General features: G+C 35.3%; 2 protein-coding genes and 1 pseudogene across 3 annotated transcripts; 1 reads left to right on the forward strand and 2 right to left on the reverse strand.

The window, feature by feature from the left end:
• Positions 1-1592: 1592 nt before the first annotated feature.
• On the forward strand, positions 1593-3795 carry LOC104725016 (uncharacterized). Its single transcript, XM_010443609.3, has 7 exons — positions 1593-2019; positions 2129-2186; positions 2284-2364; positions 2467-2502; positions 2584-2823; positions 2950-3091; positions 3181-3795. The coding sequence occupies exons 1-7, from the start codon at positions 1826-1828 to the stop codon at positions 3657-3659; spliced, it is 1230 nt and encodes a 409-aa protein (XP_010441911.1). The 5' UTR covers positions 1593-1825; the 3' UTR covers positions 3660-3795.
• A 9-nt stretch (positions 3796-3804) lies between these two features.
• Positions 3805-10888, reverse strand: LOC104725017 (phospholipid-transporting ATPase 2). 2 transcript variants are annotated; one of them, XM_087470880.1, is made up of 25 exons: positions 10542-10888; positions 9888-10103; positions 9589-9802; positions 9383-9499; positions 9173-9265; positions 8906-9080; positions 8623-8789; positions 8404-8508; positions 8073-8170; positions 7830-7972; positions 7572-7668; positions 7321-7430; positions 7059-7223; positions 6806-6960; positions 6620-6700; positions 6390-6510; positions 6185-6291; positions 5976-6107; positions 5689-5842; positions 5454-5571; positions 5200-5373; positions 5040-5091; positions 4707-4834; positions 4448-4598; positions 3805-4350 (listed from the first exon to the last, which is right to left on the reverse strand). In XM_087470880.1, exons 2-25 carry the CDS (start codon positions 10010-10012, stop codon positions 4009-4011), a joined length of 3324 nt encoding a protein of 1107 aa, XP_087327006.1. In that variant the 5' UTR covers positions 10013-10103; positions 10542-10888; the 3' UTR covers positions 3805-4008. The 2 variants fall into 2 exon arrangements, with proteins under 2 accessions (XP_087327006.1, XP_087327007.1); XM_087470881.1 differs by having other exon boundaries at positions 7830-7967; positions 10542-10747.
• A 476-nt stretch (positions 10889-11364) lies between these two features.
• Positions 11365-11739, reverse strand: LOC147934853 (pentatricopeptide repeat-containing protein At5g44230 pseudogene; annotated as a pseudogene).
• Between the last annotated feature and the right edge of the window lie 1037 nt (positions 11740-12776).

The raw sequence follows: 12776 nt of genomic DNA on the forward strand, positions 1-12776 counted from the left end.
TAAACCTATATTATAAGGAACAAAGTAGTACATACGCTTAAACAATATCCAAATCAAGTGGTGTTTAGTGTATCCATCACATTAAAATAAAATATGGTTATTTCAGTAAAATGAGATTTGTTGGAAATGGATAAAAAATTAAACAGTATTATTTCGTAGTAAGTTCGTCAAATCTTCGTCTACATTTAAAGACAAAATTTTGACATAACATATATCTTTCAAAACTACATTAGATTTATGTTAGAATATATATGTTAATACACCCATTCGAAAATTAATATCAAAACACATTTGCTGAAATTTTGACGAGGTATATCAATAAAAGAGTCTATCAAAAATCTGTCTTATTTTATTGTTTATTATATTTAGAATAGAATATATATATATATATATATATATATATATATATATATATAACTGTTAATCCTTACGGTCATACTAAATTTTCGTTTTAGATAGAAAGTTTGGTTTGTAAGTACACTATCAACAAAATTAACTAAAATATATTATGGGGGTTTGTTATAGTAAAATTGAGGAAATAAAGTATCTTATCTTACCATACGATGTCTTTACACTTTATCACATTTTTGGTTATTTTAGTGCACAAAATCACAAAATTAATTACAATTTTGGCTTTAAATGTTATTCTAAAGGTCTAACCGTCTAGGAGAGTGTATTCAACATAACATTTTAAGTGATTTATTAAAAATTTACAAATTCTATGTTATTCAATCATGGATTTAAAAAAGTCTAGTAAAATCTACTGTTATTGAAATTATTATTTAAAAATCTACTTTAAAATCCATTCTTAATGATCTGATGATTTAAAATTTTACTTAAAATCAATTGTTATTCAAAACAGTTTGTGGGTTTGAATTTTAATGATATTTAGAGATTTTGGAGTATTTGAGAGGATTTGTTTAGTTAATAATACATAAATCCAAATCTCATGGTTTTAGGTGGGATTTGAAATTTTTTACAATAAATCATATCAAGTTCTCTAAAATCATCAAAATCATTTAAAATCTCATGAAAACTCAAATCAGTTGGAATATTAGATTGAATACACCCCCTAATCTAATTATAAATTGATAAATTAAGTATTTCATTGTGCTCATTTTAATGCATAGTTGTTTCTTGAAGTTTTCTTTGAAATAGCAAATAAGTTGTAGTTTCTTCTATGGTGATTTATTCTTTTTGTTAATTTTGAAAGAATGTAACTGTTTTGATTAAATTTTGTATATTTATAATATAAGAAAATGATTGAAAAAAATTAAGAAAAACCTTAGTAATATATGGATTTAATTATATAAATATGGCATTAAGAAATTGTTACAAAATATTAAACTAAATAATTAAGAATATTTGTTGTGTTTTTTTTTCACGCTTATAATAACTTTGTAATGTTGATTTAATATCAATGAATTTAGCTGGAAAAAAAAACCTCTAATATAATTTATTTAGGTATTAGAGTTTTCCTATTATTTTTACCAAAAAAAAGAAAAAAGTTTTTCTGTTATTTAATACTTTTAAACCACAAACGTTCTAATGTAAATAATATTATAAGCTATTTTTAGCTTATAAATAAAATTCTGATTTAATTAATTTATGCAAAAAAAAAAAAAAAAAAAAAAAAAAAAAAAAAAAAAGATAACGATAGCGATCTCATCTGGTCTATCTTGTTCCTCCTCTACGTCTCTCTGCTCGAGGCTTGTGCCTTCCATTTCTTATGTCAAACCTCAATTGAAGATTTCTTACATCATCTTCTTCTTCTTCTCCTCCAGAAGAAAAAAAAGAAAAGAGCCCTAATTAGTTTACAGAGAAGATGTGGGGAGTTGGAGGAAACTACTACTGGCGAAAGAGGAACAACAACAACGGAGGAGAAGGAGGAGAAAGCGAAGCGATCGTTTTGGTATTCGCTTGGATGTCTAGTGAAGAACGCAATCTCAAGAACCATGTCGATCTCTACTCTTCTCTTCTTTGCGATTCTCTCGTTTGCCATTCTCAATTTCTCAACATGTTCGATCTCTTTACCTCCCTCTCTCTCTCTCTCTCTCTGTTTTCAGTTTCTCCATTTAATTTCATAACTGAGATTGATCCTTGATTCATTCATGGTTTCATCTAATAGGTTTCTTCCAGACAAAGCTGCGGATTTAGCTTCTAATGTTGTGTCTGAACTTGTAAAGGTAAAAAAAAAGTTTGAAACTTTGATTGTTTTTGGTTGATCTAATTGATCTCATCAGAAGCTTATTTAGTTCTTGGGTTTTGATGATGTTATTGTAGGAGCTCAAAGCAAAGCCAGTTCCTGTAGTTTTTGCTTCTTTCTCAGGTGGTCCTAATGCTTGTATGTATAAAGTTCTTCAAGTAAGGTTTTTGTTTTTTTTTACACCATTTTACTCAACATTTTGATGTCTTCAGAGGAGGTTTGAGTATAACCAAGATCCTTCTTTTTGTTTATATATGCAGATACTTGAAGGAATATGTGAAACAGGACTAAATCAGGTATGCCATTGTTGTTTTTTTTTTCATTCTTGTTACATCTCTAGATGAATCTTAGGTTAATGGGTTCTTGTTTCATATCAGGATGATTGTAGATTTGTTAGAAACTGCATCTCAGGCTTTATCTATGACTCATGTCCTGTGGATTTCACTAGCGACTTGGGAGCTCGATTAGCTGTTCATCCATCTACCCTCAAAATGTCTAATCCACCTAAACCGTTTGTATGGGCAGCGAATGGTCTTGCTTCGAGTCTCGATTATGTTTTCCTCAGCAGGTTTGAATCGCAGCGAGCCGAGTACTGGCAGACTCTTTACTCTACTATAGTAAGAGCCTTTTTTTTTTTTTTTTTTTTAACATACTATGAAATGGTGAAAGAGTTCTTTAACTTTGATTTTTGGTTTTACCTCTCATCTCATTTGCATTGTTTCTTTTATGTTCTTTTGCTGCAGAATATGAAAGTACCTTATCTCATTCTATGCTCTGAAAACGATGATCTCGCTCCTTATCAAACTATACACAATTTCGCTACACGTCTCCAAGAACTAGGAGGAAATGTAAAACTTGTAAAATGGAATGATTCCCCTCATTGTGGTAAGTATAGACTAACACTTAGTGATGTTTTTATCTCCAAAATTAGTTTTTTATGGTCGGAACCTTAATCAATACATAATGCTTTTCAGGTCATTATCGTTATAACCAGGTTGACTATAAAGCTGCTGTATCCCAGTTCTTGTCAAAAGCAGCGTTGGTATATTTGCAAAAGACAAGAAGTATTGACAGAGAAGAAGCTATGAAAGAAACTCAATGTGATGATGAGATAGCAGAGCCAATTCAAAGCTTGGGGCAATCAACCTCTGGTCTTAACCGAAGCTTCAACGGAACTCCACTTGTCACAACCGATCATTTCTTCGTGCCTAGCACCGTAGGTTACTATGTCGGCAACGGAGGATCTGTGCAAGATGAACACAAACAAGATATGATTTGTTTGTCCAGTACTCAAACCGATGATGACACAGTTAAACCCAATGGTGTTCTTGGCCAAATCTTATTTGATGTTTATATTCCGAAGAATGTCGAGGATTGGGATGTAAAGTTGTCGGAAACCACGCGGTCTAGGCGAAAACCGGGGACGAGGTTTATACGTAGATCGAGATTGTAATACTTGAGTTTATTATACATATATATAATAAGTATTCATTTGTTCTCTTCAGATACTATATGGCAGAGGAATCCCATTTGGTTTTCCCTCGCATAAATCTAATAAATCAATAAAGTAAGAACTATTTTGCAGACAAGACAAAGTGTTTTCTTGGCTGTGTAAATCAAAAGACTACTCAATATCTGCAAGATTCAGTAAAGTAGTCTTATATACAACTGTTTCTTTCTTTTTGTGCTTTACCAATTCTGGTTAATACCCGCGACTTGGACTGCATTTACCATTGAGATCAGAAGAGTCACAAAGGTCACGGAATAGTAAAAATTGGAGGAAAAACAAATTCAGTGTTTTTTTAGTTGTCTTTGCAGTTTCTGCTATAACCAGAGGATGATGATAGTCTTGATTGTGACTGGAAAAACTCAAACGGAGTTCCAGGGCCAAATGAGCGCCGAGTTGCGTTTGGAGAATCTGATAACAGTGGCTCATAGACCGGGCTTCTGCTCTTGGGCTGAATGATGGATCGTGGAGATACTTCCTTCTCGATGGTCCTTGGTTGCGGTTCGATATTTCCTAGAGTCAGTATTGGACCACCCGTTCGTTCAGCTTGCTGGAGTATATTGATCTTGCTTGGTCTGTATGTATAGCGGAAGTACTTCAATGCGAATATTGGTCCCATGCCTGCTCCAACTATGAGCTGCACAAGAGAAAGAAACAAAGTATTATTCCTCTTCGGTGTTTTGTAATGGAGATTTATAGACAGGTGCTAGGAGATGACTATGATTGATACTCACAAACATCGTTATCCAGTAAGAAGGCTGAGAACAGAGGCGGAACATGATAGTGTACATTCCCGATGATGGTATGGCGCTGAAGAGAAAGTTTATGACATAGAAACCAACCAGATTTCCCCAAATGGAAAGGTGTTGCAACACCGTAAAGGAGCTGCAACGAACAAAAAATAAAAAGAGAGAGAATAAGCACTAAGCATGGGTGTTTGTATTGTGACATGCACTTTAATGTGATGTAGCCGCAAGGAAAAGGGAGCTGTACTTGGTTTCTTGAGCCACAACAAAAGCTTGAAGCCATATACATCCAGAGAGAGCTACCATTCCAAGCTCCTCCATTTCACTTTTCTCATAAGCATATGCGTGTATTGTTATTACAAATACAACAATTGCCTGCAAATAAATTCCAGAATTCAAATATATACGAGGGAAGATGAACACAAAGGAAGAACGAAGAAGAAAAAGTTACTATAAGAATTTCAACTAGGTGTGTGGAGTTTGCATAGTAAATTTGTACTTTATCACTTCGTAGATGTACACTTTTGAAGTAGTGAAGAAAATGAACTCAATTGAGTAGATTTGAGATGACTGTACTCACGTGAAAAAGGGATCGGCCAAACCACCCCGCAAATGTGCTTGGGTTTAGAAGCCTGAGTAGTTCAAAAAAATAAGATGAAATTAACAAATATGCATAAACGTACGAACAGTCACCTTCAGATTTAGTAAAACCAAATTTAGACACGACTAATCAAGCATACCTTCCAGCTTGGCAGTAGAACAAAATTTGAGGGTGTTGCATCACTGATGCTTCACTAAGATCTTTATCAATTACGCTAACAAGAACAGGAACACTGGTGTAGAAAACGTTATACGCCATCAAGCTCACTGAATTAAAAAGACTGGTTCCCGAAACGCCTGAAATAAACGAGAAGCTACGTAGATTCTGTTGTCAGTATTTTAAGAACACCCTGGATGCTATTTACTGACAACATATCTGAGATAATAAACTTACAAAATCTGGATGAAGCATATCAGCAATGATTTGTAGAAGGAATACTGGGACAAAAATGCTGTCCGGTTATATGAATACCTCCCATGAACAAGAATCAGTCTTTTCAGAAACCTGAATCCTGCGATCAAAGAGTACTCCATCAATAACCAATCAGAAACTATTTAAACGAGTTAAACAACTAATCCATGGAACAAATTCCAGAAGCATGAATAATATGAAGGAAAAAGTATCTTACTTCCAATGCTATAATCTGCAGCTCTTGCTGCCTGCAGTCCTTCTCTTCCGCTGATGCCGACCCCAATATCAGCTTGCTGTATCATTCTTACATCATTCCCACCGTCACCAATTGCAAGGGTTCGATAATCGCAGGATTTTAAGATTTCAACTAACTGCAAAGTCGAGAAAAATGTGACTCTAAAATATCAAATAAGATAAGAGTTGAAGGCCACTTGGTAATGGGAAAAATTGGATACTTAAATAAATGTAATAAGAGACAATAGCACCTGAAGTTAAGTGAGGTACCTGGGCTTTTTGTGAAGGTGTTACGCGACAACATATGGCTGTCCTAGAAAGTATAGCTAATTCAACAAAATCCTTGCGATGGTGTTTCAAAGCAATTTCTAGAGCCCAGCCATCAATGACAAATGCCACGTCCTGTACGACCCATAAAATTATTCTCTAATACAGGTGACAGGAAATTGTTCCAAGGATGCAAAAGTTCAACATTTTACCTTGGGTTCTGAAGCTGTAACCCGCATTGTAAGCAAAACCCTCTCCAAACTTCGAGAAACATCTTCTTCAGTTTTTCCATCAATCATCAGAAGTTGACCTTTAGGCTCTGATATAAACATAATTATGGTAGAACAGCATGATAAGTAGCAATAGGCAAATCTTTCTACCACAAATAGCAAAAAAGAGGAAATGATCCCAACTTACCTGGGGAGATAAAATTACATGAAAGAGCAATCTGTATAGCTGTATTCTGCTTATCTCCGGTCAGCATCCAAAAGTTTATGCCCGCTTTTCTAAGTGTCTCGATTGTCTCTGGTACACCATCCTAAGTAAATAAGGCAAAAATATATATATAAGACAGTCCTCTCCTATTTAGGATTCTACATAATATTACACTGTGAACCTCACTATGTCCTGGATATTTAAACTTTTACCTGCAAGCGGTCTTCTATTGCAGTGACCCCTAGAATATAAAGATCATGTTCTAACCTTTGACAGACCTCAGCAATTCTCCACTGTGACATAAGAAACATATCATTTTGAGGCAATCAAGTGCATCAACTTAGCCAGTTAAGTTGTAGGTCAAAATATCAACAGAAAGAGAGAATTGTTTCAATTACCTCCCTATCAACCAGAAGACTACTAGCCTCTTTAAACTTCACTGACCACTCTAGATACTCATCCTCTTCCAGTTCACGCCAAGCTAAACACAATGTTCGAAGCCCCAACTGGGAATAGTGTTCTACGGCGTCACCAATAGTTCGGGTTTGTTGACCTAAAAGCATAGAGGAGAATAAACGGCCATCAACTCTGAGCACATTCAATTGAATACTATGTACTCGTCACATATTGATAAGAGATACGTCAACTTACCAGCACATGCATAGGGAAGGATTGCTTCATCTGCACCTTTTGACAGAAGTATAATTTTCCCATTCTGACAATCTTTCACTACCACTGACATTCTTTTTCGATCTGAAGTGAATTCAAGAATCTCCAGTACCTCATAGCGAATTATCGAACCATTAAATCTGATTTCTGCATTTAATATAGAGGAAAGACAAATGATAACTACTTTTTAGGTACATATTAGGATATTCCATGGAGAGCAACACTGAAATCAGATGACTATTACCTAGAAGATTGGCATTTTTGCCGACAAAGACCATATGCAACTTTGCAGCAGCAATTACAAGAGCGTCCTCATCCTGAGATTGCGCCTTGTAAACAACATCTCCAGCTTTGCTGTCAGATAGAAACCCAAAAAATCATAACTAAATGAAAGTTCTAGACAAATGGAATATATTTGCAGAGCTTGAAACGATCTATGAAGTTCCCTTTTTCCAAAAACAGATATTGTGAAGATTTCAAGAAGTTACAATTTACCCCTGCACAGGTATAACTGTGTTGCAGATGGCCATAACTGTAAGAAATCGGATAACATCTGTAGAGCCACTGTTGATGGCATTAAGAAGTTGTGCATCTGATCAGAAAGATAAATCAAAATAAGTAAGAAAGAATACTCCTTTGATGCATACTCGCTGATGCACATGTTTCAAATAATGTATAAATTAGTATGATCGACACAAATTTGGGAAATCATAAAACTGAGTACATAATACACTAGAAAACAAAGTCTGAAACCTTTTAAAGCATCTCCATTCTCATTCCCATAAAATATGCCACCAATACAGCATCTTCTAAATATCATCTTGTTGTCTGTCAGGGTCCCAGTTTTGTCAGTCAAAATGTACTCTACTTGCCCAAGGTCCTCGCTTATTGCTGTGCTGTCATGCACAAAAAGCCACATAATGCAACAGAAGATTATGATACTAACGTGTTCAACGCAGGTGAGTCTTAGGTAGTATGACTCTATCCTAAACTTACTTTGCTGCATAAGATGCTGTACCAGTCTCTTGATCTATCATCTCCACATCCCATTCTATAAATTTTGCATAAAGACCCTTAACCAAATCTAGAGACACCTGCCACATTACATCGATAAGATGTTTAGCATGCTTAGCAGAAACAGGCATGCTAATTTATCATAATTTCGTTATCTTCAAGAATCAAGATGTTGTTCCATAAAATATGATCAGCCCCGATTTTCGATCCAATATCTATTTCACATGCCAGGAAGCCGATTTATGCTTTCTTTATGTCAGTCTAGAGCTAGCAAGGGAGCTACCAGAATTCCCACATAGGAAGTTTAAACTACCTTAATGGAGATGGGTATCATGATGGAACATAGGAGCTCAAACCGCAAAGGGATCACAAGCAGCTCATACCACGGGGCTTCCTCTGGATACTGCACATACCATTGCTGAAAAAAACAAACCAAGTTCGTATAGCTCAGAACTGCCCCAAGCATACAACAACAAGGGTAAAAGATTTATTATCGACATGACATTTTATGAGGATTAGGTAGGAATCAAACCTTCCTTGCTTCTGTATCTTTCCAAACATTTCCAGCTACACCCAGGACCATAACAACAACAATTTGGAAAACGAATATCGCTCCAGTCAGTTTATCAATCATAGCATCCATAGCAGTAAGCTTCGGCTCAGCTATACCCCTACTCAGACCAAGCTTAGTTTGGTTGCCTATAGAAGTATGAAAAATCATTGAACCCTTTGTCAAGATCAACTACAATCACACAACTGACCAGATATAGAGAATGCATGGTCTAAAAAAAAACCATTTTATAAGAAACAACTACCTGTATAGACAGATACTCCACAAGCCCACTCTGTATTTCTCAAGTAACAGGACTGAAGAAGAGTGTTTTTTATGGTTAAAGAACAGACGTCATTGTCAAGAAATGGTGGAAATAAGCGCATGTTTGCGTCAAATCTTCGAATATCCTTATCCGGAATAGGACATTCAATCACACCCTGAAAACATAGACAGCTTAATATAAAATTCGCTTATAGGAAACAATATGAACAGCCAGGAACGACCTGATTATTTACGAAGTCTTACTTACTTTCATTTTGTGTAACAAGTCTAAATCTATTCCCACACACGCTGAGGGTATAACTCTTGTTTTGAGATCAGTTTCGCCATCTAAAGCAGAAGTCTGCATGTATTAATTAACTTTTTAGGACAGTTGGAAGTACTCAAGAAAATCTACCAGCATCAACCTTGAAACTTAATTGTAGCATAAATCATATACATGCATGAACAAGAAGTGTACCTCTACATAGCAAACACCTTGTGGATCAGAGGTACCAAGCAAAACTAGATCACAAGGAACTTCATCATTCTCACGCAACCAGACAATATTGCCAACCTGAATGTCCTGCGCTTGAATCTACAAGCAATATACTAGTACATTTAAGCCAAAATATCACCTAAAAAAATCAATCGCCAAGAAAAAATTCTCGCAGAAGTGATTCATACATGCTTCTTGATCCCCTGTTTCACGATCCAAACTTCTTTCTCATTTGCTTTCTTATCTGATAGAAACCTGTGATAATCATCCCAAGCTTCTTTGGAAGCAGAGACCGCAAATATGAATATTAAAGGACCCCATGTACTTGCAGGATTAACAGGGGTGATAAGCGACCAGAGCTGAAGGCACGCAATCAACAGAAAATACTGGTTCATAAACCGGCTGAAAAGAAGGAGATAAAACATCTCAATGAGAGAATTCAAATGTTATAGAACATTAGAACCATAAATCAAATGAGAACCAATACCTGAATTGCTCCCACAAGTTCTTGGGAAGAAAATTCCACAACGTATACTTTCTGTTAGATATGCGGTTATCACAACAAAGCTCTTTCGAAGCTTCATCATCGTTAATGTAAACAAAACGCTTCATTTGTTTTTTCTTGGAAGCAAAAGAAAAACTCTTCTAATATTCATTCCATCCTTAACCTCAGAAAACGATGATTGAAGTTTACCACCATCAACTGCCAAATATGAATGGTTAAGCAATAGGTTCACATTAAGGGATGACATTGTAAATCTAAATCAAAAGCACAATGGACATAAAACGCAGTAACAACAAAACCACTTCCTAATTCCAAATTACTATCATTCTACAATATAAGTGAACTCGGGTGGGCAAACAATAAACCCCATTGTTGAAGAAGCAAACCCCCCCCCCCCCCCCCCCCCCCCCCCCCCACATAGAGGAAAACAACAACAGTTTCCCCAATTAGGAAGATCGAATCAAAATTTCAAACAGCACAAATCTCTCAAGATCCGCAACTCAAATCTGATTCAATTCAACACATCGACTTCAATTGTTTTATTCCATCTCTCTAAACAAACAAGCTTGAAGAAGCAAAAACAATTCAAACGCAAAACTTCCAAATTCGTTAATATAAGATTGAACGATACGTTACCTTATCGATCACCCAGGAGCTCGATTTTTTTTTTTTCTCTTAGGAATTTTGAGAATTCTTTTGCTTTTTCGTGACTTTTTTTTTGTTCTCTGCTCTCTGTTCAATGTTTTCGTTAAGGAGGAAAAGGAGGTAGTGATCTGCAGCGACGGTGCGTTTTGTTGACTTCCGTAGAAATCGGCTCTTCCTGATGTAGTTTAGATTGATTCAAATGACACGTTTCGTTGTTTGCTGTGTCAGAAAACGGCACGCATTTCTCTATCGTAGAGTAAAAGACAAAACAAAACGGTGGTGCACACTCTACGACGAAGTTCGATGCTCTCGCCGTCCCCGAATATACCATCTTTGTGAGGACCATCGTTCCAAAAAATCTTCATTTATACATTACCAAACTTTTATACTAGTTGTTATGATATTGATGATACAAACACGTTTGTATTATTGATCGAAGTTGTCCACGTGAAAAATGAGTTACAAGTACAACGAAGACGTTTTCAGACTTCAGACAATAATTTTACTCTTTACATCTACAAGCTAAAAATGTATCTCAAATAAAAGATGAGAATTAAGAACCGAGCAAGATCACACATTTCACATAACAATACGTTATAACTATGATCAGAGTCAGATCCATGGCGTTTCTGTTAAGACTCTCAAAGTTCGAACCGATATTGTTCGATATTGTTGGAACCGATATTGTTCGAAATTCTTCGACGAATCTTTTGACTGTCAAGCAAAACTATCTCCAGTTTTCCAATTTTCCTTCTTGATTCTCAAGAAAAAATCTCCTCGAAGATTTAACTCAGTCTGTGTACAACCTTAATTCTCACCAAAAATCACCACAAGAACAAGCTCCACTCCTAAAATGGTGGAACCTCATGTTATCCCTCATTATAATCACCCTCCCTGTAACCTCTGACGCCAAACGCATAAATGTGTGACAATCTTGGCACATCTTCAAATTCTTCATTACCTTTATTGTAGAATCTCTGCTTGTAGTGAGTAAACAGAATGCTAAAGCCAGCTTCTCGGTGTGCTGTATCAGTATCAACCTCTTCGCATTGTCACTCACGTCGTAGGGCACAGAGCTTAAATCCGGTTGATACCCTAATACCGTTAATCTTTCTACTAGCTCTTCTAACTTTTCTTGAATCTTATTTGACATCGGATGGTTCAGGTTTCCCGGGAAAAACTTATGCATCTGACCATTCTTATTTAATATATGTTATATAAATTTGTGTGAGAAATGATGATATATTTAATTATTATTCAGTTAATTATTTTTTTTGAAAAGATAATAGCATGTTAATGTAGTTAAGTAGAAAATTTAAAGGTATTTTGCTAAAAGATGTACAAAGCTCTCTGACAGCGACACATCAATTTTTTTAATAGTGTGTTTCTCTATTAATATATAAAGGGTATTACAAACTCAAAAGTCACCTACAATATAATATTGACGACAAAAAGTAATGTCACTCATAAACCATACAGAAAATAAAACAGAATGTTTCAATAGTATAAAAACAATATCGAGTTTGTATTTTTATGTAGTTTTTTACCGTATAAAATCAAAACTCAAATCTTTCTCAACTTTTCTACATGATATTTTTTTTTTTTTAAATTTACCTAAAAAGTCTATTCTTTGTAAAGCTACTTAAACTTTTATTTTAATACAAATAACTACATTTCTAATTAAACCGATCAATAAACCTCCTTCTTGATCCAAGTTAATCTCATTTTTGATCCGGTTTTGCGATTCTTCTTCTTCTACACCCCGTTTTGTGACCTGAATCTATTCCTTATGCTTTTTTCTGGACAATTTTTTTTTTTTTATGTTGTTATCATTTTAAAGAAGTGAATTATCACAATTTGTGATTCCAGCCAAACAAACTCAATACTTCTTCTCCAATCTCAAATCTTTTGATATGTGTTTCTCTCTTTTAAACCTCACAACTCATCTGCTCCAAACCCATTTAACAGTGTTTTCCACCGGAAAACTCACTACGACGGCGGAGAAAGATCAATTCTGATCAATTTAGTACCATATCGTTAATCAAGCCCTTGAGTATCCTAACCTCCAATTCCAACACCCAAACCCAATCAACCGATTTCAACACCTTCTTAAGTCATGACCCAAGTCATGGTCGTGACTCGTGAGATCAATCAACCATAGGCTCACAACGAATTAGATCTATGTTTGTATGTTATAGTGTGATCCAATTCAATTGATTAGCTTGA

The sequence above is a fragment of the Camelina sativa genome, chromosome 11 (assembly GCF_030686135.1).
Source record: "Camelina sativa cultivar CO46 ecotype springtype chromosome 11, ASM3068613v1".
NCBI lineage: Eukaryota > Viridiplantae > Streptophyta > Magnoliopsida > Brassicales > Brassicaceae > Camelina > Camelina sativa.

Bases quoted from the DNA above. Each gene is read 5' to 3' on its own strand.
- LOC104725017 (XM_087470880.1), bottom strand. From the start codon at position 10,012: ATGAAGCGTTTTGTTTACATTAACGATGATGAAGCTTCGAAAGAGCTT. The intron at 9,803-9,887 runs GTATTGGTTCTC...CCTTCTTTTCAG, and splicing joins AACTTGTGGGAGCAATTCAG to CCGGTTTATGAACCAGTATT. The intron at 7,431-7,571 runs GTAAATTGTAAC...TCTATCTGACAG, and splicing joins ACAGTTATACCTGTGCAGGG to CAAAGCTGGAGATGTTGTTT.
- LOC104725016 (XM_010443609.3), top strand. From the start codon at position 1,826: ATGTGGGGAGTTGGAGGAAACTACTACTGGCGAAAGAGGAACAACAAC. The intron at 2,503-2,583 runs GTATGCCATTGT...GTTTCATATCAG, and splicing joins GTGAAACAGGACTAAATCAG to GATGATTGTAGATTTGTTAG. The intron at 2,824-2,949 runs GTAAGAGCCTTT...CTTTTGCTGCAG, and splicing joins AGACTCTTTACTCTACTATA to AATATGAAAGTACCTTATCT.